At 39.8% G+C, this 27,743-nt stretch overlaps 2 protein-coding genes across 3 annotated transcripts in view; one reads left to right on the top strand and one right to left on the bottom strand.

The window, feature by feature from the left end:
- Positions 1-1,036: 1,036 nt before the first annotated feature.
- On the top strand, positions 1,037-7,679 carry LOC112843581 (collagen alpha-1(XIV) chain-like; the record flags this gene model as incomplete). Its single annotated transcript, XM_025902514.1, has 7 exons — positions 1,037-1,087; positions 1,687-1,740; positions 3,744-3,779; positions 4,682-4,748; positions 4,831-5,019; positions 5,136-5,213; positions 7,558-7,679. Coding segments are annotated over 7 exons (597 nt in total), but the record flags the coding sequence as incomplete, so codon positions are not given.
- A 3,598-nt stretch (positions 7,680-11,277) lies between these two features.
- Positions 11,278-27,743, bottom strand: part of LOC109194357 (C-type lectin domain family 12 member B) — a 159,144-nt gene continuing 142,678 nt past the window's right edge. Inside the window, exons 1-7 of one of the 2 annotated variants that reach the window (XM_025902367.1) lie at positions 19,911-20,346; positions 19,472-19,588; positions 17,433-17,543; positions 17,244-17,348; positions 15,287-15,429; positions 12,825-12,931; positions 11,278-12,110 (exon numbers count right to left, since the gene is read on the bottom strand). In XM_025902367.1, coding sequence (XP_025758152.1) covers positions 11,990-12,110; positions 12,825-12,931; positions 15,287-15,429; positions 17,244-17,348; positions 17,433-17,543; positions 19,472-19,588; positions 19,911-20,067 — 861 coding nt within the window. In that variant the 5' untranslated portion in view covers positions 20,068-20,346 and the 3' untranslated portion in view covers positions 11,278-11,989. Of the gene's footprint in view, positions 12,111-12,824; positions 12,932-15,286; positions 15,430-17,243; positions 17,349-17,432; positions 17,544-19,471; positions 19,589-19,910; positions 20,347-27,743 lie in introns of those variants that run through there. The other variant, XM_025902366.1, reaches the window with a different exon arrangement.

A 27,743-nucleotide genomic window follows, 5' to 3' on the forward strand; every position in this document is an offset into this window, starting at 1 on the left:
AGTGTAAAAACGGCACAAATCTGATATTTTCAAATCCGATCTGGGTCACTTTCATATGTGGTACTGAATCCGATACATATCCGATGTTTTAGAAAGCGACTGCTGTTTGAACGGTCATGTCGCATTAAATCCGTCTTTTATGTCACTGACACAAGACAGACGCCAAATATCAGCGCCGGAGAAGACATCGCGAACGCTTCCTGGCCATCCAGTGTAGATGTTAGTGACACTGTTGGGAAGACAACGTTGGAGAAACGTGAACATTTTATTTGTACTGTATAATCTGCAGATTCTGACAGAAATCTGCAGCTATCCTTTGAAGCACCGCTCCTCTAAAACAGCAATAAGGATCATTATCAGGCCATATGTAAATAAAAAAATAACTTTATAACTTAAAGCAGAATTGGGAAACATAAAGTCTGAAACAAGCCTTTATATTAAGGGCCGTCAGTCAAACAACACTGTTTGGTCTGGGTCTAAACAGAGCGCGTTGTGTGACGTCTTCTTTTGTGCATGCGGGCCGCTTTGAGGGTTCACACTAGAGCGCGTTTGCTGTCACATTTTATTTGTAGTGACAAATAAAATGTGACAGCAATCTGATTTTTTTGTCTGCACAAAAAAAATCAGATTTGATCAAAAAATCAGAATTGAGCATTAAGACCTGCAGTGTGAACGTAGCCTAATAAGGAATCCTGACCTGACTAGTGACCAAAAAGGACAACTGAATTATTGAGCTCAATAGGACTGTTTTGGGGGTTATTTTTGTTATGCCTGCTTATTATTACTATTACTGCTGTTATTGTGGAATTTGTGTCTTATTTTATTTTCATTTCTGTACAAAATAATAACCATTGTTGCTCATTTCCTGTCTCCAGCCATTTCATTCCGCATTCACCTCATTTCCTATTGTAATCCTGCCAAACCTAGCAACTGGTCTGTAGTTTTGGCTAAACTATGGACCAGTTAAACTATTTAAAGTGAGTAAAGCGTTACATTCACTCTTGCTTTGTTACTTTTTTTCCTTAATCTTTGATTTAAACTGTCGTTGTGCCTGCAGAAAGGTGATGTTGGACAACAAGGAACTCAGGTAATAAGATGTGATCAGCTTTTATATACTGACAGATGATAGCTCTCATTGCACTCTTAGTAAGATACCAACACTCAGCTTCTCATTTCTTTACATCAAGTGATGCTTAAACACATTACTGTGCTTTCATAATTGAATATAAATTATTTAGAGAGATTAAAAAAAAATCAAATTTAGACTGTTAGGTTACCTGTTACTTAGGAAAGAAGGAGACTTCGACATCACGTTTAAAATCCTTCTCTCTCTGCAAGTGTTTAACCTGGGGAAAAATACTGTGAAGTGTTTAAAGTGTTTCATCCCGATGTCTGTCATGTTGCATCTTTCCTCCTTTGGTGGAGGAGACTCCTCAGATGATAAAACACAGGTACAAGGCTTCATATCTTCAGTCTAAAAGTGTAGCTATGAGTAAAAATCCATGTCATGGGAGCACCTGTGAGTACTCTTCTCTTAGGAGGTATTTATTAAGTGTACATCCAGAGCTCCATCACAGGCTTACTCACCAATAATGAGTTACAGACACTGAAATCGATGCATGTTGAGATTTAGGGCTGGCGTGAACGTGACCTGCAGTGACCTCTGCTCTCCTCGTGCTGTTTCAGGGGGTTCCTGGAAGACCCGGAGGTCCAGGGAGGGAAGGACCTCCAGGACCCAGAGTGAGTCATAACAGACACACTAATAATGCAGCTGTTTGATAAGTTTGTTGATAAAACAGATATTAATACTGTCATTACAATAACTACTGGGATGTGGTCAAACACTAATATGAATAATAAAACCTGTAATGTAGATATTTTATCATCTTCAGCACTGATACTGTGCATATAAGTACTACTTTAGTGATACTATTATATCTGTAAACTGTCTCTACTGTCATTGTACTACTCTTGTTTTTTTCTAGATTATATTAAATTATATAATACCTGCTTAGACTGAATAGAATGAAATCCTGTACAATTCAATAAACTGATTGCAAATCAAAGAAAAATAATATATCAGATGTTGAACTTGAGGCATTGGATTGATTTTAAATATATTCTAATTTGGGACTGGCAGGGTTTTTAGCTCTTAGAAGGAACGCCAGTATTTTGGAGTTTTATGAGTTTCATGTTTCTGGCATGAGCTGCTGCATGTGAACAGTCTCTGCAAAGACGCAGGAGGCAGCAGGATGTGTTGTCAGTGACTCTGTCCAGTCTGTCAGCTGAACACTGAGAGTGCAGCGAGGTGAGCGTCTGTCAAAGAGGTTAACAGCTTCCTGTCCAATCTGAAGCTCTAGAAGCTGTTTGACACATTCACTGATATGTGCAGCTCAGTGTTTTGTGTTTATGTCAACAGAAAACTGCTGTTTGAGCCTCCACCTTTGACAGCCTTTCAAATGGCCAACACAAATCCTTATTTCTTTCTATCAGAAGCTGGCAGTGTCGTTATGCTTCTGGGTGAACACATGAATGAACAGTGAACACGGCATTCAGCCAGAACAGATCCATCACTGATGCTGACGGCTCCTCTTTCTTTCATTCTGTTTGTACATCAGGACTTTTGTTATGTTGCTGTGATGACTCAGTGACAGGAGTCACAGTCACTCCAAGTCTCCATGTCAGCTTTTTCTTTTTGCAGAGTCAGTGATCAGTATGTAGCTGTGCATGTAAACCTTTGTCTGCTGTCCATTTGCTGTACTGGTTTCTACTTCAGCCACTGAAAACAGAGGTGTGTGAGCACTCGCTGCTTTCATATTTATTCATGCTTATGTGAAAACTTCATGGAGAGTAAATCACATTTGAAGTGCAGCACCAAAGAAGACACTGGACTCAGTGGGAGGTGATACAAACTGCTGACAAATGATTATTCATCACTGCGATAAAATGTTTGTAGTTACAGATGCATGGGTGGACTGCAGAAAGGCCTCATCAGCTCTTTACCTCATGCTGGGAAATTACAGGTCGTAATGAGAATTTAGGGAAGTAAAAGATATAGTAGTTCAAGTTTTGTGTATTAACACTATTTCCATAAATACTACATTCTGGGTTGTATTTCTTAACATTTGTCATACTTTCTAATCTCGATAAATAGAAAGAAGCACCGAGGTCACAGCAGCCTACGCTCCATCGATGTTGGTTTATTATGTGTTTATTCCTCTGTTCTACATTCTTACTGGATGTTTGTCTGTATCAGTATTATTATAAACACGACTTTAAGTGACAGCGCTGCACAAATATTTATATTCTCTGTTTTGTGTCGACACATTTGAAGCTTCTAACGATGTTTCATGTAGATTTGCCCCTGACTCTGAGAGGGAATGTTAAAGTCCCATCACGACAAACGTATCACCATCACAGTCCTGAAGGCCAGAGACCTCTCGCTGGTATCGACACGTTCCTGAAATCAAATCCCCTCGATTTAAGATGTGTGTGTTTCCCTCTGAGAAATGTCAACACTGAAAAGTACAAACATTTGAAATTATGTTTTTACTTATTATACATATAGATGAAGATTTCCAATGTTTTAAATCAATGACAAAAACAAGCAGGCTTGAGTTTAATGAGGACAGCAAGATGATCAACCTGCTGTCCTGACGAGAGAATCACCTGCTTCATCTTGTGTTCGATGCTTCACAAGTTTTTGTTTTTTCTCGTTTTTCATGAATTCATTTCTCTTGCAGGGACCTCCTGGAACTAAGGGAGAGAAAGGTGAACGGGTGAGCTCTCTGTCTTCATGTTGTTACTTTCCCTCAGTCACAAACGTCCTGTCTGCTAACCTGCATATTGAGATATATTGTAAGTAAGTAAGTAAAATTTATTTATATAGCACATTTCACAGATAGAAATCACAAAGTGCTTCACAATAAGATCAGACATAGAAGTAAAAATTAATTAAAAGCCCGTTTGTATAAAAATGTCTTCAGCTGCTTTTTAAAGGAGTCAGTAGAGTCTAGACAGCGTAAAGACAACGGCAGGGAGTTCCACAGCCTAGGTGCCAGTGCCTGAAAAGCCCGATCCCCACGTGTTTTAAACCTAGTACGAGGGACCACCAGTAGCCTCTGACCTGAAGACCTAAGTGCTCGGGATGAAGCATGAGGTTTCAACAGGTCAGAAATATACTGGGGAGCTTCACCGTGCAGTGTTGTGTTGCATCAGCAATGTGAAACTCAAGGATACGCTTTAAGGAAAAAAGAAGTTCATAAACAGCAGACATCCATCAAAGTATTAATGAAATATCAGCATCATCCAATAAGTAAATATAATCTGTGTAAAGCATAGAAATGTAAATTTTGCATATTGACTTTGAACTAATCTAAAAAAAGCCCAAAATCTCATCGTTTTCATTCTTTATGTTGAAAGCTCATCACAGGCTTCATGTATTTGAGTTTCATAAAATAAATTTACTTTAAATTTGCCTTTAACTTAATATTTGACACAAGCAGCTGCTGCAAAACTGCTGAAAAAGAAATGAAACAAGTCTGCAGATTTATGTGTAAATTTCAGTGCTAATAATTATATTTGAGTCTGCAGCGCCTTCATAAAACACAGAATATGAATCATTTAAAAACACTCCCACATAACTGAATGTGTTTTATATGAACATCGTGCGGTTTTTCAGGGAGATCTCCAGTCGACAGCATCAGTTCAGGCCATTGCCAGACAGGTCTGTGAGCAGCTGATCCAAAGTGAGTTTAAAAGAAACTTTGTTATTTGTTAATAATAATAATAATAATAATAATAATAATGTTTGAACTGAACTGTTTTCAGGCCACATGGCGCGCTACAACAGCATCCTGAACCACGTGCCGAGTCCTCCGGTGTCAATCCGCACAGTTCCCGGACCACTAGGAGAGCCTGGTCGAGAAGGACCCCCAGGACCACAGGGAGAACAGGGACCCCCAGGCAGACCAGGCTTCCCAGGACAGAATGGACAGAATGGGCAACCAGGAGAAAGAGGTAAGTTTAACCAAATAGTAAAACTCTGTTACTGTTTAAAACAGAGTGTGAACTGAGGGGCTGCCACACGGCCCAGTGTAAAATAAATAAAATTTTTCTTTCTGTTGTGTTTCCAGGACAACCAGGAGAGAAGGGTGATAAGGGATCTCCAGGTGTTGGTGTTCAAGGACCCAGAGGACCTCCAGGACCACCTGGTAACTTATTTTCCGACTAAGCCTTTCTGAACCATCCCAGTGATGCGGTGAAGAAAGTCCTGAACATGATCACCTGATTAGTAAAAGAAAACATGTTTCACATGGATCATTAAGATGTTGTAAAATCCACAGAATTCAACAGAAAATATGAAATTTTTATTAAACGTCTTAAGATAAGTGACATGCTAAGCTAGATTATTATTTTTATTAGTAGTAGTTTTGTTGTTGTTGTTGTTTTTCTGAACTGAACCAAAAAAGTAAACAAATTGTCTCTAAAATTGAATAGTTGATATAATTTTTTTCTATAATTTTAGTTGTTGAGGTGTTATTAAGTTAATTCTGAGTCTCATTTAAAAATGTCTTAAACATTTATTACCTGGAAAAGTCTGGAAGTACTTTGGCTACATGACTCTGACCATAAAACCATTAAAAACATCACTTTGATAGTTGGCAAAGTATTTTTCTGTCTGACTGACAAAACGCAGGAGAAAAGTAAACACAAACAGATGTTGTGATAACTTTGGGCTCAGGGTTTTAATAGTTTTGCAATTTTCATTAGTTTTTATTTTTATTTAGTTTTGACTTTAGATTTTCAATTTTATATTAGTTTTAATTAGTTTTTACCAATTGTTTGCTAGTTTAGTTTAGTTTTTATTTTTTTGAAAATCCTTAGTTTCAGTTTAGTTTTGATTAGTTTCAGTTATAGTTTTAGTTGTGTTTGCAATAATTAAGTGTAACAAAATCCCAGTTTCATCATATCAGTCATTCTCTTCTGCTTATCCTTGGGTATGTTTAGGGATGGGTATCGTTTAGGTTTTATCTGATACCGGTGCCAAACCGGTACTTTTGAAACGGTGCCGGTGCTTAAACGGTGCTCAAACCGGTGCTTAAAGAATGGAGAACACAAACTTTGTCCAAAAACCTCTCATGTTTAACTGTTTCCCGCAGTAGATGTGCACGGTGTGAGGTCTCACAGCAAGCTATCAAACACGGCTCATTTCTCGGCTTAAAAAAAAAAACGCTATGCGTCACCAGGTGTTTCATCAGATTTGAGGTGTTACCTCCTTTGACAGTATCACAGTATCAGCTTAAAGCACTTGTTGCAGGCTGCTGAGTTTGCATCTTTTGCTTCGCCTTGGGCATTTTTAATCTGTAGCTCTGCTCTAAAAGCCTGGCCCCGCCTACTATCCTCAGAAACGTAAAATGATTGGCTAGAATTGGCTCAGGAAAAAAAAAGCACCGAAATAAAGCACCGAAATGTGCGCTGCTTTTCGGTCTGGTTACTACCGTTTATGTCAGACACTGGTGCCATCAGTACCGATCCCTAGGTATGTTGCTATTCCAGCTACCATACCCTGCACCCTGCACAGGTCGCCTGTCTGTCGCAGGGCTAACACGCAGAGACAGACAACTCACATTCCCACCTATGGGTTCTTTAAATAAATAAATAAATAAATTAGGGCAGATGAACAACCGTTGATACCAGGCAACTATAAAATGTATATCTTGGCCGCAATGAGACTATTAACTCTTGCAGCACCGGGTGTTCGTAATTTTGGTTCAAGTGAATTGATAAACCTTTTGAAGGCAATTGACTCACACAGTTATGTAGATATCCCAGTCCTGTTGTCTCGGGATGCATCACGCTGCCTTGCCTGGGGTTAGCTTCTGTTTCTGGGGATGAGGGTTGGGCGTGCTCCCTTACCTTCTCCAGGTAAGCTAGGTTAGCCTTCTTGTGTGAGCTTTTCAAGTGCACTTTAAGGTTTGTGGGATTTTTTTCCTTTTAGAAATGTCCCTCATAATTTGTCTCTTTCCACTACAAGACACTTGCTTTATCCAAAACACAGTCATATTCAAAGTAATCCCAAATTGGACTCTGGCGCTTTCTCCCGACTTTTCCTGACGTGATTCTGCGCGTGGACGGAGCAGCGACACAGACGACCCGACTAACGTACTGCCACCTGCTGGCATAATGAGACACGGCAAGAAAAAAACCTGGAAACTAAACTTCTTTTTTACCCTTGACTATTGTATGACACGCACACATCAATGAAAACTAAACACATTTTTGCTATAAATTCAGTTAATTTTAGTTAGTTTAGTGAACACTCATTACAGTTTTAGTTAGTTTTCCTTTTTTTGTTTTTATTTTTATTTCCGTTAATGAAAATGTTTTTTCACTTCTAGTTTTCGTTATTTCGTTAGTTTTCGTTAACGATAATAACCTTGTTTGGGCTCACAGTCGGGGTTCTTATGGCTGATGATGAGTTTGACCTCACAGAGTGAATCTGTAATTCTAACATTTGTGTTTTGTTTTCTAAACTCTTCATCCTCTTCCTCCCAGGTCCCCAGGGACAGGGCAGACCAGGTAGCTCTGGACCCTCAGGACGACCTGGAAATCCCGGAGTACCCGGTCGGCCCGGAGCCCCGGTCCCATCGGCCCCAGGGGCCTCCGGGTTACTGTGATCAGAACTCCTGTGTGGGCTACAATGTTGGAGGTACGTAGTCTCAGAAATATGAGGACACTATGATCCACCAGTGTTATCAAGACTCTAATTGTTGAGGTTTTTAATTGTTATTATTATTAATTATTATTATTGTCAGCCACATGATTAAAGCAGCAGCCTCCACCGTGACTGTTGTGTAATTACAGCCACAGACTGAAGAGGCTGTAATGAGACTTACAGAAAACCTGCATGTTTGTTCAAATATGTGAACAGAAGAAACTTTTTAACTGAGCATGAAAACATTTCACAGCTGATTGTATTTGGACTGAAGTCATGAAGAGAGATGTTCAGTTCTTGTGGTTCATTTTCACACTGAAAAGCTGCCACTGAGTTACACAGAGTGCATGTCACAGAAGTGGGCATGAAACACTACATGTATAAAGGTTCATTTACACTCTGGAGCCCTGCTTTCAAAAACTGACAGAAATTTAAAACCTCGTGAAGCTGAATTTAAGAAAAAAGTGACGTCCGGCCACAAGGTGGCGCTAAACATGTTCTAACAACTTCAGACACTTATTCCTTAATTCCACCTTAACAAACAGCATTAAGTCTGTGCCAGTCTTTGAGAGCAGCCTTCATGGTGTAAATGAGCCTTTATACATTTAGTGCTTCATGTTCACATAAAGTCATCCACCCACACTCAGTGTGTCTGAAGGTGAAACACGTTCAGATACACTCACAGCTAAGATGCAGGATTCAGTTTCACAAACAGCAGTCGGTGTGTTGAAGTTAAAAAACACAGAAATTCATCTTCAGTGTGAGATTTTTACATTCTGTACAATTTCAAATATCATGCAGCGCACTGGGATTTCTTTTGGACGTGATTTTAAACATCCAAAGACTCGATGGAACGACAGAGACAGAGATGATGTCTTTAACAATTTAGCCTCAAAGTGGCCTTTAAAGGCTCATTTCACCCAAAATAATCAACTCTAAGCAGAATTTGTTGAGACAGTTTGTTTTGAGACAAAACAGCTGAGTTTTTAAAGTTTATTTATTCTGCTGCTTCTTATTTTAAATATCATACACAGACTTTTACAGTGGTAGATTTTTCAGTTGATGCTAAAGATGATCAAAATGAGGTTCATGTATGTAAAAGCAGTCACTGAGTAAATAACTGTGACCTGAGATTTTAGACTTTTTTTCTTATGAGGATGAAAAAAATTCAAACTTTACTTCTCAAAATTTCTTCAGTCAACCAAAAAATACAACAAGAGACACAACCACTTGTATAGATCCACATGTAGATATGACAAAAAAAATTAAATTGGAAAATGAAGATTAGGAACACTGATGAACTTCTCATTATTCAGTCATTAACAGTTATGGTTTAACATGTACTGACCAAGATGTAAACGATCTAAACGGGCCTCAGAATGTAAATCTCTTTGAAGCAGAGTTTGATAGAGAATCTCTGCAGTCATCAGCACACAGCTGCTGGATTATCCCAGGCTTAACTTCACTGCTTTGAATTAAACACATCAAGAAATCTACGACTCCAGATACTCCATCTACCTTAATATCTGCAACATTAAACTCTGTTATTACAAAGTAAACACAGCTTGAAACAGACTGTTGAACAAAATAAATAAAAACCTGACAAATATCTAAATGTACCACTGCTTACCTTCAGTCCCTCTGATGATAAACGGTCGCTCAGCTTTACTGATTACAGTTTGCTAAATCATACACTGCTCGCTCCCTCAGTCCTCACAACAGCAGCTGAACTGCTCTGAACTCTGCATCTACACAACAGATGATCTAAACAAATGGAGCCTTAAATCACGTCCCACTTTATCATTTTTATTCTTTGTTGGTCAGTTGATTAAATAAAAAATCCAGTGGTTTTAAATAAGACTTGAAACGACTGATTTTGACCCTAAAAGTTTAAACTTTAACTGTTTACTGAGGTCACAGATCGACTGAGGCAGTTTCCCCACAGACGTCTGTTTGTCAAACGCTGCCACCTTCTGGTCATCAGAGAGAATTTAGGGTTCAAGGCTAATCAGATGTAGAAGCTACATCCTTCTTTTATATACAGTCTGTAACTGTCCCTGTGGTCGTCCTAATCAGAGACTCGTCTGTCATTTATATTTTTAACCTGCTTGGTTAAGTGCCTCCAAACGGTCCAGCAACAACTTATTTTCAAACTGTCTCCTTCAGTATTTTCTCTTTAAAGTCTGTTAGTCTTAAAAGATTTTATTTTACTCTGTTGCTTCTCTGACAGAAAAAATAAAATAAAAATATCTAAAAGGTTTTGATTTAAATTGCAAAGTATTTGATGAAAATGATGTAATCTGTTAGTGTGTTGGTCCTGTCCTGCATCAGTCTGATTATTACCTCCAGTGTCTTTGTTTTAAAGCCTCTCAAACTTTGCCGCCAGTTTCCAACTTCAGAACTAATATTTATGTAAAGTTTTGCATGTTTTTGTTTATTTCAGTCACCACGCAGTGGATCAGTTTCTAATCATAGAGCCACACAAACATTTTATTGTTACATATTCATATTATTTTGTAGTGTTTGAGTGCAGGTACTGTCACAGTATTAAGCTCAAACTGGTCTCTGTGTTTGGGGAGGCTGATGAAAATATAAGTTGTAAAAACCGAGATTATTTCTGTGTAAATGTATTTTGGTTCAGTCTGTCAACCCACAGTTTTACTCAGAGAAGCAAATTTAACAAAACTGTTATTTTTCACAACGCTCTCTGTTTCTTACTTGGTGTTTTTATTTAGTTATCACTTCATTTCTTTTCTTGTCTTTATATTCAGACTTTAATCCCTTTAGTCTCATTGTCTGAAAAAAATCCCAGTTATGTGGAGGACTGTGCTTTTATTCAACCTTGTGTTTGATGTGAGTTTGGCCAGAATTTGAACTTTGAACTTTCCTTCTGACTTTAGTGTTTTGAAGCCTTCAGGTCTGTGAGGAGAGCAGTTCCCTCTACACCTCTGACCAGAATGTTTAAAAAAATAAAATCAAGGAATTAATTTATTTTTCACTGGTATTGATTTCTGAGAACAATAAAACTGAAGTCCAACCATCAGTGCTGCCTGTGTGTGTGTGTTGGTTGTAAATGTGTTGCTGGTCTTGTGACTGAACTGTGAAGTCTAATTAAACTTGAAGTGAGCAGGAAGCCTGTTGGAGCTGCAGCAGCAGGAGGCTGACTCGAAACTTTCAGGTGAGTCGAAGTTTAAAATTACACACACATTATATTTGTTACCCACCAGACGATATTTAATATATTTAAGGGACAATTTACATTAAATGAAAGAAAAACTTGTGGTGATCATGAACATATGCAGATGTGATCTGACAAATGTTCATTTAGGACCCGTAAATGTCCATAACACCAATTCTGGGAGCCAATGATCAGACTCCACCCTTCTCCACCTCTGACTCCTCCCTCTTCAACAATGCACCAGTCAGTTTGTAGCGCCTCCTACTGGCAGAGGGCCCACAGTCCTGTTAACACAAAGCTCAAGCTGGGATCCTGACGTCACATTCATGGTTGAGGTGAGTCTTGTTTTCCTCTTCATGGAGGTCACACTTGTTCACACTCATCCTTCCTTTATATGTTTATGTTAAATCTACACTGAGCTGTACCCCGTGCTGTGACCTACATGGCAGCCTGTGACCAGAGATGTAGCAACACGTTACACAACGATGTTAAAATGCACAAAACATCTTCAGTTTAGAGCTGACACGTTTGGGACGCTGCAGACAATTACAGATTTTGTTCATTTTGTCTGAAGACTGAAACATTTTAAATCTGACACTACATTAAAATATTAATGCAAACAAATCAATTTTGTTGCTGAACTTTGACAGAGGTCACTGGTGGTGATTAGAGTCTTATCTTCAAATATTCATTATACTGGGACAAAAAATAGTTATTGTTATTTTCTTTGTAAAAATAATAAAAAAGCATTAAACTGGAATTTAAATGTAAAGGGTTAAAAACCAGAATTGTAGTTTTAGGACCAACAGACTGATGAAGAAACCAAGTAAACCAAAGTAAAGACAAGCTGCACTTTGACTTTTATTAGAACAATTTGCTGGAACTACAGAGTAATGAAGTACTTCAAGTTTTTGTGTGGATGACTTCCAACCTTACTGTACAGCACAGAGCACAGAGGGACAATATATGTAATCAATATATGATGCAGAATGAACAAGTAACAACTGTGAGCTGAGTCTGAGGCTCATGCAGGACATTTCATAGTGAGGTGTCTTTGGTTGGATTATTCAAACATTTACATCAAAGCACCAAACTCATTTCTCACAGATGAAGGTCTTTGATTCAGAATAATGTGACCCTGTCCATCTCCCAGAATCATCACAGCAGACTCCACGGGAACCAGAACTGGGATTCCCATGTCCTTCTGCCCAGAACCTGTCAGAGAGATCAAATCTGATATGAAACTGGACTAAACTCATAACTATTGTCACATTCATATAAATATGAGTATAAATATTTGCTGTATTTCTTTCCCAGGTTTCTCGCCCACTTTCCCTCCTTTAGACTTTTCTCTGAGAATCATCATGCACACTAAAACAGCTTTCAAGCTTTGATGAATATGAAATCTTCCTGCTGTAAAAATGGAGAATAAAAAGAAGTCAGAGCTGACTTTCTGCTGTTTGAAACGGTTTTGTCAGCTGTTTACAGACATCACTTTGAAATGTGTGTCTATCAGGTCATATTTACTGAAGCTTCTTCCTTCATATGTTCTGAAGTTTTACAAACACCAAAGAAGAAGAGACAGGAATTCTCTGAAACAGTTTTTGTTCTGTGAGAAAAGAAACATTACAGCACAAAAAACATGAAGACAAATTGAACAAAGTGAAATGTGTCGGTCGCTGCTTTGAACATTTTTCAATCCTGATTTCTTCAAACTGACTTGTTGTAACTGAACGTCATCACAGACTGCAGATGAAGAGAGTTCAAGCACAGCTGTTCATTCAAAGAAGGATTTCTGCTTTTCTTTACATTCAGTTTGTGGGGCTGTTGGAAAATAGCTCAGCTCATGTATTGCTGATCTATCTTCCAAAACATCAATGTTTCACTTCTAAATAATAACTCTGGAATAGAAACAAACTAATGTCTCACGTTTCTGTCAGCGCTGATCCGTCCACCCATTCCCATTTAGATCCTCCTGATGTCTGTTTGGCTCTCAGACCAATCCAGAAGAATCCTCCGAATTCATTGACAAATTCCTGTTTGAGAAGAGACACAAATATTGTCTCCAGTCATAATTCAGCACTTCTGTTGTCGTAACATCATCTTGTGAATCTGTCTGAAGGAAGAATAAATGTGATGAAACTTTTCTTCCATTGTGCAGAAATCAGAAAGAGCCAAAGAATCAATGAATATCAGCTCCTCCTGTAGCTCAGTCAGTGTTGCAGTGGAATCAGTGTTAACAAATCATTTGATTCAGTTGGATTGAATCAGAAAAACAATCTGGATTATGAGGATTACTCTCATTTTATAACATTTCTGTTATTTCAAGGTTTTGTGTTGACTTGGTTTCTAAGGATCATCTAAACTGGTTCCAGTTTAATCCTGGTTCTTTAACTGCTTTGAATTTCTCTCCTTCATAATTCAATGTGAACATCCAGTTTGCTGTATTGTAATCTATCCACCTCCCAAATCCTGCAATCATTTCCTGAATGAATTCTCTAATCTTCTCTCATCTGTTCTTGTTCATATTGATAAAGTCATTTTAGTCGATGACTCTAATTTACTTATTGATGATCCCTCTAACAACACTGCCACACAACTGATGAACACTGCAGCATCATTTCATCGAGTGCATCATGTTAGCGGCCCCACACATAACGCTGAGCTTCCACATGTCTGACCTACTATCCAATCACAGATGTATCATCTTTGACAGTCTTACAGTCAGTGTTGTCTTCCCAGAGACAAACTGCTGTCACTCCCATGTCTTCTAATGACTGTGGACATTTTTAGATTTCTTCACTGGCAACATCAACAGTATCAGGTCAGAGTTCAAGTCTGTACCTCTTCAACCGCCCCAAGTCTCTCATCCAGTTCTGTTGTTGGAGTTCAAACTCCTTCCTGCTGCCATCTCCCCCTGACTTCTCTCTATTAGAAATCAGTCCCTGTCATTTCAGCTGACTTTCAAACAGCCAGAGTCTTTCTGAGTGGAATCAACCCTCCTTACATCCCACTGTTTTAAATCCAGTTGCTCGTCAGCTCCTTCAGATCTTTGATCAGTTCCAACCTGCTTACAGACAAACCACAGCACTGAAACAGCTTTCATGAACATTACTAACCAGATTCTTCTGCTGGGATAAAGATGAACACTCCATCTGAGTCCTGCTTGACTTCTCTGCAGCCTTCATGCTGTTGATGGTGCTCCTCTTATTAACACACTACAAACTGGCATCACTGGTGCTGCTCTCACATGGTTTTCTTCATATTATCAAACAGATGCTTCACAATTCATATTAATCAATGTGTGTCCTCATCTGAGTCCCACATGCCTCAATCCTTGGACCAATTCTGTTCTCTTTATAAATGCTGCCCCAGTGACATCTGCTTAATGGTTTTAATGGGATCTCCTAGCACTGCTATGCAGATGACACCCACACTAACACTTTTCTGTCGAGCCTCTCCGGCCTCAGTGAATGCTTCTCTGTCATCATTTCATGGATTTAAACTTCCTTCATCTCAAACTGAAGTTCTGCTGTTTGGCTCAGTTTCTCTGAGGAGGTCAGTCAGTACATCGTCCCCCTCACCAGTAACATCAAATCACCTGTTAAAGACTTTGGGATCATTTTCAACCAACAGCTGAATTTGAGCCTCACATGTCAAAGGTCACCCAGTCTTGTTTCCTTTACCTCAGAAATATTGCAAACATCAAATCTTTACTGTGATTCAATCATCTGGAACTTTGAGTTCATACTTTCATTTTCTCCTGCCTGATTATTGGAATTCACTTTTCACCTGCATTTCTCAGTCCTCCATAGTTGGTCTGCAGTTAGTGCAGAACTCAGCAGCAAGGCTGCAAACAAACCCTGGCCTGCAGTCTCATATCTCACCTATTCTTGCTTCTCTTCACTGGCTGACAGTCAAATTCAGAATCCTCTTTTAAATCCTGTTATTACCATATAAAGCTGTGCATGAACAGGCCCCTGCTTATATAGCAGAGCTTCTTGGACCTTCTCACTGCAGCCGGCCTCTCTGATCATCTAATCAGCGTCTCCCAACTGTCCCTCGCTCTGATTTTAAAACCAGAGGCCATCGTGCTTTTGAGCTTGTTGCAGCCAAACTGTGGAACAGCCTTCCTCAGACTATCAGCTCAGCTGACTGTTAACGGCTGAAACTCATTTTTACAGGTTAGCTTTCTTTTCCCTTTATTTTCCTCCAGAGTTTCTAACTATTGTGTTTCTGATGGAATGAATGTCTGCTGCTTTGTTTATGTGTCTGTATGTTTGCACATGTATACTTATCATCAATGTGTGGCTTTATTCAACCTATGAAGCACTTTGTAACTCACTGTCAGCTCCATCAAAGATCACACAGACATGAACAAACACACCCACCTGTTCCTCTTTGCTGTTTATCATCACCAGATCAGCTCCTTTATACCAACAGTCTCTCCTGCTCTCAGACCAAGTTTTACTCTCAGTGGATTTAAAGTAACAGCTGCATCCAAATCTCCTCCATCCTTCAGGACACCACTTTCCTTAAAGTCAAACACATGTTTTAAAGACAGACTTTGTGTCATGTTGTATCACATTAATAAGATCTCTGATTTCAGTCTGTAGTCAAAAATCTTTGGTTCCTGTCATTTTCCCTGTAAATCCTTCATTTAAACTCAGGTTTTCTCTCTTATTCATAATTAACTGAAACTTACATTTATACAGAAAAACTGTTACACAGCATCAAACATTTAGGATTCAAAATAAAGACACAATCAGGTTATCACCAGTGTTGGGCAAGTTACTTTGAAAAAGTAATTAATTATAGTTACTAAATATTTCTTCAAAAACGTAACTGAGTAACAAGATTCTAAAAGTAATTAATTACTTGAAAAGTAACTTTTGTGTTACTTTAAAAAAACATTTAACCCTCTGGGGTCCGGGGTATAATTGGCCATTTTCTACTACTTTTGATTTTCCCTCCACATTTTACCTTTAAAAACTATTTATTTGCCTTGTTTGGTATCATTCTTTTCAGCTCAACCGCACGTGTCTGAATTTACAGTCATGTTTTCATTTTGACTACTGTATTAACACAATTGATCTAAAATCAGACAAAAACCATAAAATCAGAGTAGAAAAAGTTAAAATTTTATCGTAACCACAAACATGTTTAATGAATCATATTTCATAACTTTAAATGCAAATATTAATTGTCAATTTTAAAATCATATTTACAAGTTTTGCAAACAACAAAGTTTTTGAATCATTTACCTTTTACCCTTTTTTAAAATAACCATTTCAAACTATTTACAGAACAGTCAGCTGTTCTTCAATAAGATGCCACACAAATTATTTGTGCCACTCAAAAAAATAATTTCTGTCCACTATAAAGGAGAACATCACAGCCTGATACCTGCAGGTCTGACAGCAGCAGGTGTATCACTGCTGTTTCTACCTGGAGACAGCAGTCGCCTCATTGTTCTGACACACAACACAAAACTATCCACAACACTACACACTAACTACACAAGACAACACATTAACTACACACTCCAAACACGCTAAACGTCACAAATCTCTCACATCTCAAAACTCGCTCTCTCTCTCTCTCTCTCTCTCGCCGTCACTTCTAAAACTTCCCCCTCTTCCTAAACAACCAAATGTCATGTTGCCATATCATTTTTTAATTGGTCGACATGGTGCATTTTTCCACCAACAGGAACGGGCTGTTTTTGTTTTGTTTTTTTATGTTTTGCTCATAAGCAGAGAGGTCTCGCTGCGCTGTCCTTAGACAGTAAACGTGACGAAACTATTGAGGAAAAAACGCCGCGTATATCTTGTTTATCATGACTCTGGTTTTACGTGGCCTATCAACACAATTTAAAAACTGGTATATATCACCTTGTTGCTTTGTCTTTAAGTGGTCATGTGATTGACTTAGCACGACTACTTTATTCTTCCTCAGTCAAACAGCAGCACTCATACGATTGTTTTTCCCCCTGAGCTCCAGGTGTTGTGCCAAAAAGTGATCGTCGGGCAGAAAGTGATTGCCGTCCGCGGGAGCGCGCACAGCTGATTAAAGCTGTAGCGTCCAGATTACTTACAGCTACTTCGGTGTAACTGATATAAGCTGTGGGAAGCTGAAGACGGCTTTAACCATCTGTTTGTTGAAAATAGGAACGGGACGCATTTCCTTGTTAGTAACTGTAACAACGTTGTAACGATAGAAATAGTAATTAGTTAGATTACTCGTTACTGAAAAAAGTAACGCTGTTACTTGTAACGCTGTTATTCCCATCACAGGTTATCACTGTGTAACACTGATGTTTTCTATTAGTTATTCAAACTTTATTACCTTCTATCTTCACCTTCAGCTTCTTCACTTCTTCCTGTAGCTGACTGTGGTTTTTACTCAGTTCATCATAACTGCTCTGTAACTGAGTCAGGTTGGTTTTTGTGTCTTTAGAGAAAAACAGATTAAAAGTAAGTTAAAATGTTCTACAAATATATCTGTGATATAAGAACGTGGTGTTTACTTACTTACCTTGAAGTTGATCCTGGAGCTCAGTGTGATTCTTTTTGGTGTCGTTGTAAACGTGGTTCAGTTTGTCATATTTAGCATGAAGTGTTTTGTTTTCATTCTTGTTCAAAGCATCTGAAATATTTCAGTGAAACCAAAATAAAATAAAATAAAATAAAATGAGTGAAACATTGAACAGAAATAATCTTCTTCCTCTGCTTTGTCAAATATATCAATAAGAGTCAGAAACTTGTGCAGCCATTGTTCTTTAACATGTCCTGTGGGTGGAGCTGTTAGAACTACAGGAAATCTGATGAGCTAAATACGTATCAACTGTGAACAAAAACCACTGACAAGATTCAAAATAATTGTGCTTCAGTGTGGAGGAAGAAGGTGAAGAATCAAACAGCATTTTTACACCTGTAGTCAGAGATGTTCTCTATATGCTGTGAAAGAATAGATTCTGACTCATGTGACATGTGCCTGTTCTCACTGAAAATATGTCTTTTTACATCCAGTCAAAGCTGCTCTGAGGCTTCAACACTTCCTCTTTCTGCTTATTTATAATTAATAAATGTTTCTTCCTGCAGCTTCCAGGTAGCTGTTGGTTAAGGTGACTAGTTGCCCACTGCTGTTACAGTCTATCGTACTTTCAGATGTCTTTTGCAGGAGTCTCTGTTCTCACATCATAGATTTGTGATGTTTCTGCTGATTCAGCATTAAGCCTGTCACACCTCCACCAGGGCCTAAAGGTCAGCTGAAGGTCATCCACTGATTTAAAACATAGAATTTTTTAAATCTATGTTACAAAAATACAAAAATCCAACCATCAGCAGCTGCTGGGAGTTTTCTCTGAATTGTTCTTTGTATTATTGTGGAGTCTTTCCCTGATAATATAAAGAACCTCGAGGCAGCTGTTGTTGTGATTTGATGTAATAAAAAAAAAGATTAATTGATATATCCCAGCAGATGAAGGGAACTAAAATTAAATGTTGTTAGCTAGCTACTTAATTATATCTATTTATTTATTTATAAAGCACATTTAATAACAACAGAGAGTTGACCAAAGTGCTGTACAAAATAATAATTAAACAATGACATTAACATCAACAATGTAAGGAGTAAATGATCACTTGATCGAAGGGCTCTAGAGGGCGTAGAAAGCTGCCAAAGGTCAGACAGATAGTCCGGTGCCTGGCCATTTAGTGCTTTATAAGTATATATAATATATATACTTTATATAAGTCAAAAGTAAGATTTTGAATTTAATTCTAAAACACACTCGAAGCCAATGAAGGGAAGCAAGCAAGTAATATGTTAGTGTTTCTTCACACGAGTCAAAAGGCGAGCTGCAGCATTCTGTACAAGGGCCAAGCTGGACTGCTAGTTAGTACACCAAGTGAACTAACTAGTCCACACAATGACAGACAGCCACTGTCTAACATAGTGTGACTGCACCTGCATCAGTCTGCAGCAGATGCTGCTGCCTGTCTGCTTTGTTGATATAATCACAGAAGTGTTGAGTGAAGAGTTTGAAGGAACAACAAGAACATTCACTCCACCTCCACAACACACACAAGATATGAGCCAGGAATCATGCACACAGACACACACCTGCTAATCAGTGCTAAGTAACAGACTCATGAAATACTAGAAGCTCAGTCAGCAAAACCAACTTGTTGGTCAGGCTGTACCACACAGCAGCTCATATTATTGATCAGAGAATTTAAAATGCCACCGTACAGTTTTTATGAAGAGGGAAACTATCCTTAGAGACCAAAACTCATTTAGTCCTGAATGCAAACATGTTTTTAATGCTGGAAAGCTGCTCATTTTAACATGGGAGTCTGTGGGGACTGACTGGCTTTCAGCATCAGCCTCCAGTGGTCATTAAAGGAACTGCAGTTTTTGGTGCTTCTGTGTTGGCTTCATGTACTTCCTGTATCTGCTGTGGCAGAAGGACACGTTCTGGTTGTGAAGCTGCATGTTTGTTGGCTGCTGGGATTCAGTATCAGTCATACATTCATTTGCAGGAGAAGTTCAGAGGTTGTATCTTATCTTACAGCATATGGACAGGATGATGATCCCAGCTAACATCAGGAGGCACAGCACTCTTAGAGCCAGTGTAGCACATCTGAAAGAGCCCTTCTGGACTGAAGGAGGACTCTGAGTCTGTGGTCCTGTTAGAAAGCAGTGTGGATGTTGGTTTGTGCTTATTTCCTGTCACTCTGTGATTAATAGACCTGTGGTTGTGGTTGTATCAGCTTAGCTTCATAAGAATCGGTTGCCAAAATCAAGGAAATATAACATCTGCACTGTGACCAAAGTGCCTGAATGAATTTCCTGTTCACAGAGCTCTACAAACCAACGTGGGGAAAAAACGTAAACTACAAATGTTCATACAGCACATGGAGAAACAGATGTTTGATGGGCTGCAGTAATTTGGCATTAAAAGCTGACTGTAACAAACTCAAAGTACATTTATTTTTATAACAGACTTACCTCCTTCCTGTGACTGAAAATGATCATAACTATCTCTGATCTCATCTGTACTCTCGTAGATATCCACCTCCCTCTGCTCCCACTCTGCTCTGTCCTCCTTTCTGCTGTATCTCACCTTCGTTGATAGATCTGGTTTGGCATAAATATCTGAGGACATCTTGAGAGGACTGAGACGCTGAGCATGAGGTTAAACTGTCCTCTAACAGTCCTGCAGTACTGACCCTGGTAGATATCGAGCTGTTCTGTTCTGTTCTTGTCCAGCCTTCTGTCTGCTTTCAGACAGGAAGACGTTTTGAGGAAGTGGCAGCATGTAAGGAAACACAGACCCTGTGATTAATTTGCATAAAAATTTCTTAACTGCATTTATTGTTTCTCTTAACTACAGATTAAACTCTGTGTTGTACAATATGTGTACTTTGTTGAGCTTTTGAGAAAATATATGACTGAGTTTGCATAAAGTAAGAAATGTATAAACTCTTCTTCTTCTAAAGACGTTGAGCTTTCACATATAAAAGCACAAACACAGTCACATCTCAGTGTCACAGTTGGTTCGACCCAGGAAATGTTACTTTGTCAGTTACAGTTTGTTTTCTTTCTGTTGCCTTATAGAGAAACAAACTGTTGAACTGTTGAGGTTCATACAGTCGATGTGGAAAGTTTGACCCACGTCTCAGTCACTCTTTACATGAACAACAATTTATATTTGACTTCACTGCTGACCGAGGATTTATTTGTGTTTTTTCCCTTTTTAGGTCATTCACTAACTTTTCCTTTCATTTCTACATTTTGCACTTTCAGGAAAACTGATGCAGTTCAGCTTTTTCTCATGTTTGGTTTGATTTTCAGAGCAATGCAGAAGTACGTGTGTGAAAAAGTGTCCAACATAAGGAGGAAAAGTTCTTTGAAATTACAGTGCACTTAAATGTTGCACATCTTACTGTGACATCACCAGGAAATACTCTTTGTTGTTGGGCCGTCCAGGTTAACACACCTCTGCAACATTACATGGGAGTCGGGTACTCGGCCTCTGGATTTGTAAATCTGTGCTGGTGGGTTCAAACCTCAGGAGATCACACTCCTCAGCCTCCCTGAGAAGGTTTGTGTCAGAATATTGAAAGAGACACTTCATCCAATTGTGAAATCTCAACTACAGGAGCAACAATGTGGTTTCTATCCTGATCATGCAGCACTGGACGAGCTCTTCATTCTCTCCAGGATGTGTGGGAGTGATGTCGTCCAGCTTACTGTAGGTCGGTTGAAGTTGAGTGTGAAGTGGTTGGGAAGACATTTAGCACCTTCATGTCTGAGGCCGTGGTTCTCAGCTGGAAAAGGGTTTTGTGCCTGTTTAAGGTTGGAAATGAGTTTCTTCCCCGAGTCTAGAAGTTAATGAATCCTTGAATTTTGTTCACGAGTGAGAAAAGAAAGGATGTTAAAAGCCAGATTGGTGCAGTGATCCTGTCTGTTGGGGTGAAGAGAGAGCTGAGCATGAAAGTGAAAGTGCTGCTGATTTATCAGATGAGCTACATTCTTACCTTCACCTCAGTAATGACCACAAGCTGTGAGCACTGACTGAAAGAATGAGATACAAGCGGTGGAAACAAGCTTCTACCAAAAGGTGTCTGTGGGCTCAGAGCTGGAGCTCCTCCACTCTGAAAGCACCTGACTAGGATTACACCTGTGTGCTACTTAGGTGAGGTGTTTGAGGTTTGTCCAACTGGGAGGACACACGTTGTCTGAATCATCCAATTCAATTTGATTTCTACAGCTCCAAATCACAGCAACAGCCTCAAGGTGCTTTATGCTGTGAGGTAGACCCTACAATAACATTATAGTCACAAGTTTGCTGTTTGTGTGTTTTTCAGTGAAGTAGGAGAAACACTGCAGTGTGGGAACAGGAACTAAACACAATCAGGTCTGCAGCATCAAATCATTTCACTTCAAATGTTCAAAATCAAACATCTAACATATTGGAATCAAATTCCTCACAGCGTGTCATGATTCCCAGCACAACCAGCAGATACAGCACTCCCAGGTTCACTTCAAAAGCTCTGAACCAGCTTCTTCTCACAGCTGGAAGCTTCTTCTTGGTGTGAACATCTACAAAGATGAAACACAAAAAGTCCATTTATGAAGCACTAATGAGGAACTTTGGAGCTTTTTGTTAATCCTCACTGTAGGAATGATCCCAGTAGAAATGAAGTAAATCAGATTTATCAAACAAATTAGTCGCGTTTGTTAAAAAGTTACAGGAACTCAAACAAGGACAAAGTAATATTAGTCCATTCCAGCTGTTGTGATTGGTCGATGCATGTCTGGCCACTTCTTTGTCGCAGCTTTTAAATAGATCAGTGAGAGAAAAACAATCCTCATCTCAATATAAGGACTAAATTACTAATTAAACTATCCTGATGGATGTGAGGGAACGTAGAAAGAAGAGTAAAAACCTGAGGGACAAATATGGAGGAGAGTCCCAGAATATTAGTTTCTATGACGATCATCTGCACACAGGTCAGAGCTGTGAGGAAAATGTAATGCTGAGGAACAACCATGAACTGTGGAAACTTTGAAGCTGATGTATAACAAACAGAGTGGTACTGGGTGTGTGTTACTCTGTGTTTGTGCTTCAGTTACACTCAGTTAGCTTTCTGCTAGCTGTTCCCATCAGTTTGCTTCTCTCCTCCTCTCTACACTCACTCATACTGCATGTTGATGCAGCTGAATTCACAGCAGAAAGAGCTGTGCTGCTCCTATTGGCTGCTTCTCTCTGTCACTCACAGACCTCTTCCTGAAAGCAGAGCAGCAGCTGAACCAGTTTGACTTGAAGCCACAGACACTGAAACAGTCAGACGGTTAGAAACGGAGCTCCTAACTGGGAGTAAACAGGCCCAGTGCAACAAATGATCTGTGTGCCAGTTTGGACTGAAACTGGAAACATATTCTGGGGACATGTGACACTAATATGTCTTAAAGTGGTCGATATCAGAGCTTTAAAGACACTGAACAACACTTTCATCATCAACATTTTCTTTGGTTTTGTCACTTTGATGATTTCCTACTTACCAGCTTCTTGTAGGCCAACATCAGGGTGCTGCTCTCCATCATCTAACACCTCCACCTCACTTTGCTCTCTCACTCCTCCATCCTCTTGGGACCCTCTGCTGTATTTCACCCTGAAGTCTTCAACACTTTGAATTTCTGTAGACATTTTGAGCTGAAAGATATTTGAGCAGCTTCACCGTCTGTCTGTGTCTTTAAGTCCGACAGCTTTGAAGAGAAAACAAAGAGGAAGTAAAACAGGACGAGTCACAGTTCAAACACGTCAGGAGGCGTCAAACTGTCAGTTATGTACAAATGAAAACAACATTCAACAAGATCTGAAGTTCAGTTACATGAATGTAAAACACTGAAAGAAGTTTCTGTTTTTAATATTTCCTATCACAGAGATAATGAGCTTTAACTCAGCAGCTGCAGTATGTATATAATAACACAGCTTTGTTAGACGCTGCCTTCTACAAACTGTAAGTACAGAGAAGCAGCAGAGAGAAGAAGTGTTTGTGACACAGGAAATATGTCAGAGTGAACTATTTATTCATCTTTATTTTTACCAGCACAGAAACTAACAGGGCAGCGTGGTGCTGCAGTGGTGAGCACCATCACTTCTCAGACAGAGAGTTCCTGTTTTGGGTGGAGTCTTTCTGTGTAGAGGCTCATGGTCCTGGTCTGTGAGCCAGCGTTTGTGTTTGACTTCTGATTCTGGTTTATTTCATGTTCTGAGGTGAAGTTTTGGTTCTGATTGTTGTGTCTCTGTTTGTGTCCCAGGTCTTAGTTTGTTATCTAGCCTCAGGTTTTCTGTCATCATCCCCCTCTGTGTCCCCGTCCTCTTGTGTCCAGTTTTCCTGTGTTAGCATCTCTCTGTGAAGTCAGTCTTGTCTCCATGTTGATTGGCCTGTTTCCCAGTCATGTCTCTGTGTTTCTCTCACTCCCTCTGTCCCCTGTATTCAGTCAGTCTGTGTCTCAGTGTGTTTCTGCTGTTTCCTGTTTTATTCTGACAGTCTCTCGTCCTGTGTGCATCTTGTTTAGTTTTGCTTCCCACCTGTGGTCTGTTCCCTCAGTGTTTGTATTCAATAGTCGTGTCCAAAATTCATGGGCTGCATAAACGCTGGCGTAAACTCGACCGTCTCACACTTCTGTTTAATCAGTTTCCTGTTTGACGTTTATTCAGCTGTGTGAAAACCAAAGAGGAACCCAGCAGAGGGCTTAATAAAGTTTTATTTTATCTAATCTAATCTAATAACTTTAATCTCAGCCAAACCGATTTACTCACGAACAAATAAAACACTGAAAAAAGCCAAACAATATCATTTTTAGGTTGTCTTAGTGACTTATATATTACGTTTAACCTGAGTAGCAAAAGTCCGCGGTGATCTGAAAATGATTTGCCGGGAGTTGTGCCGTTCTCGGCGGCTTCAGTGACCCTCGAGCTCTCGGTTACCTATCGGTCAGCTATCGAGCTGGTGGTAACAGACGTCTCCGAAAACGTCAAAGCACTTTTGCAAATATGTGATGTCTTGATAAACCGAGCAGATATTTGAAGTTTACACAGCTACATTCTGAAAATATGTTAAAAGTTTATTTTGTGACCCAGAAAGATTAATAAGAATAATTTTAAAACTTAGTAGCGGCCGCCATTGCCGGAAACTGGAGTTTGGCTGGGCAGCGCTATGAATTCTGGGATATGGTGGGCCATGAAGGACACACCCGACCCATCCTTCAAATTCTAGGAAAAGGAGGACGCATTCATCGGCTGCGTTTGGAGGAGTTTATGAATTTGGACAGCCTTTGGCACGTCGCTGTGACGTTATCGGTCTACAAATGCGGCCTCAGGAGGATCCAGCCCATGAATTTGGACACGACCATTGTTTGCATTTCCTTGTGTTTCTTGTCACAGTCTCCTTCATTCCCTCCAGCTGTGTGTTCGTCTGTTTAGTATTTCTTGGTTTAGTTATGTTTTTTTTGTAATCAGTAATAAATTGTCTTTAAGTTTAGTTTTTGTCTCCGACTCCCACATTTTATCTGCTATCCTGCCTTGCCTCACACAGCGGTACATGACAGGAGATCTCGAGCACTAAAATAAAGCAGCAGACTCCAACCTACAAGTGGCAGCAAGTAGCCGTTTCCTTTCTTGAGGAAAAGCTGAGGTGGACGTGTTTGCTCACCCCCGGTAGAAGAACATTTTCAGTGGTACTCACCGGGCTCTAAGGGGTCCTCAAAGACGCCGTGTTCGTCCACCTGCTGCCCCGCCTGCACCTGATCCTCTGCAGCTGAAAGTGGGCATCATCCACCCACATCTGGTTGCTCACTGTTGTTGATCAGCCTCTCCGCTGCCCGCTCATTGGCCTGCCTCCTCACCTGTGAGCTCTTCCACCTCGACAACTATGACCACAGACAGTTTCCTGTCTGGGGCCATCAGAGGCTCAATTATCCGGTTTCCCTTTTTCCTTCACCAAGAAGAAAAAAGTGCAGACTTCCTTCTCATGTGGAGCAACAACCAATCACCAGCTGCCAATCCTCCAGTCTCTTCGGTGCCCGCCGACTCCACCTGGATGATGCCGTTTTGCTCGCTGGAGATTTTACGTGCTGGCTCATCACAGGCTCTTCAGCTGGAATGATGTTGCATCAGAAGCTCCAAACTCTCCTATTTCCTCAGGCCGGAGGAGACGACGCTCCTACTATCGTCCCTCTGTGAGTAAAACTGTCGATTAGACTCTGCTCTTTGTTCCCACCTGTGGTCTGTTCCCTTATTGTTTGTATTCATTGTCTGCATTCCCTTGCGTTGCTTGTTGTTGGGTCTAAACATACGACCCTGCTGGAATCAGACCACGAGAGACTGCAAACAGAACACAAGAGCCACTCGTACGGTTTACTTGCAAGAGGAGATTGCCTCCCAGAACTGACACAAGCTCGCCTGTAGCCAACTCCAAACTCCAAACTCCCCACCATTGTTTTTTTGTTTTTGTTTTTTTTACTTTTCTGCTCTCTGGTTTTCATTTTAGTTCTGGGTAAATATCTTCTTACTGACTGATGTTAGTGGGCAGGCAGAGAAACATTTAAGGAAACACACACTTTAGCTTCATGAAAATTTCAGCTGTTTTCCTAATTAGAGATGTTTAAACATCCAATGAAACCACTGAGGGGAAAATCTGAACATAAAGCAGAAAATAAATACATTTTATTTGCTCAACAAAAGCTTCTGCTTACTGCTCCACCTTTATCTGTTCAAATGATGACTCAACCAAGATACTGTTTTCACTGTTCGACTCTTCTTTCAGGTCAACAGATCTTTTACTTGCTCACTTTTACTCATCTTCCTTCTGTGATTCTCTAATGTTATTTTTCATTGAGAAAATTCACAGAATACACCAAGACCTGGTTTCCAATGTTCCCTGTAGCGCTTCCTTTGTGATTCCTCTCCCATCACACTGTTTTCTGCTTTCCAGCTCCCCTCAGTTACTGATATTTCAGATTTCATCTGTAAGTCAAAACCTTCTACTTGTCAGCGAGACCCCATTCCTACAGTTTTGGTTAAGGCCTGTCTGCCCTCTTTGCTTCCCCTCATATCTGCTATCATCTATTCTTCACTTACCACTGGAACTGTTCTTGATACCCTCAAAATTGCTGCCATCACCCCAATACTGAAAAAAAAAATGGTCTAGATCCCAATAATTTTGATAATTTCCGTCCTATTTCCAATCTACCATTCCTTTCAAATATTCTTGAGAAGATAGTCGCCACACAACTCCACTCACATTTAACTAATAATAATCTGTATGAACAGTTCCAGTCTGGTTTTCGCCCCTCCCATAGCACTGAAACAGCACTTATAAAAATAACCAATGATCTTCTTATGGCAGCTGACTCCGGTTTACTTTCCATTCTTATTCTCCTCGATCTGAGCGCTGCTTTCGACACTATTTCTCACTCTGTTCTCCTCAGTAGGCTAGCCTCCATCGGTCTCTCCCATACTCCACTAGCCTGGTTTAAATCATACTTGTCTGATCACACTCAGTTTATTCAACTCAAATCCTTCCTCTGGTCACTGGCGTGCCCCAGGGATCTGTCCTCGGGCCCCTTCTTTTCATTATCTACCTTCTTCCGCTTGAACACATTTTTCATAAATATAATATTCAGTTTCACTGTTATGCTTGATGACACCCAGCTTTATCTGTCCACTAAACCTGATTCTGCTCTCCCCCCATCCTCCCTCACCCTCTGCTTAGCTGAACTAAATTCATGGTTCTCTTCTACTTTTCTTAAACTCAACAATAACAAATCTGAGCTCCTCTTGGTCGGCACTAAATCAACATCATCCAGAACCAACAGTTTCTCTATTACGATCAATAACTTGCCGGTCTCCGTTTCTTCCTGTGTGAAAAGTTTGGGTGTCATCTTTGACAGTACTCTGTCTTTCATTTCACACATTAATAACGTCACTCGGTCTGCTTAATTTCAATTGTGCAACATTAATCGTCTCCATCCTTTTCTCACCCCACATGCCACTGCCATTCTTGTTCACAGCCTTGTTACTTCTCGGATCGATTACTGTAATTCACTTCTTTTTGGTCTTACTCAAAAGTCCATTAATAAGCTTCAACGTGTCCAGAACTGCTCATATTATCATCAGGACCCCTTCTATCCATCACATCATTCCTGTCCTGCAGCAGCTTCATTGGCTCCCGGTCAGATATCACATCAATGTCAAAATACTTTTGTACACATTTAAGGCTATTCATCATCTCTCTCTGAGGTGGTTCAGATCATCATTCCATCTCTGTG

The sequence above is a fragment of the Oreochromis niloticus genome, linkage group LG22 (genome assembly GCF_001858045.2).
Source record: "Oreochromis niloticus isolate F11D_XX linkage group LG22, O_niloticus_UMD_NMBU, whole genome shotgun sequence".
NCBI classification, from domain to species: Eukaryota; Metazoa; Chordata; class Actinopteri; order Cichliformes; family Cichlidae; genus Oreochromis; species Oreochromis niloticus.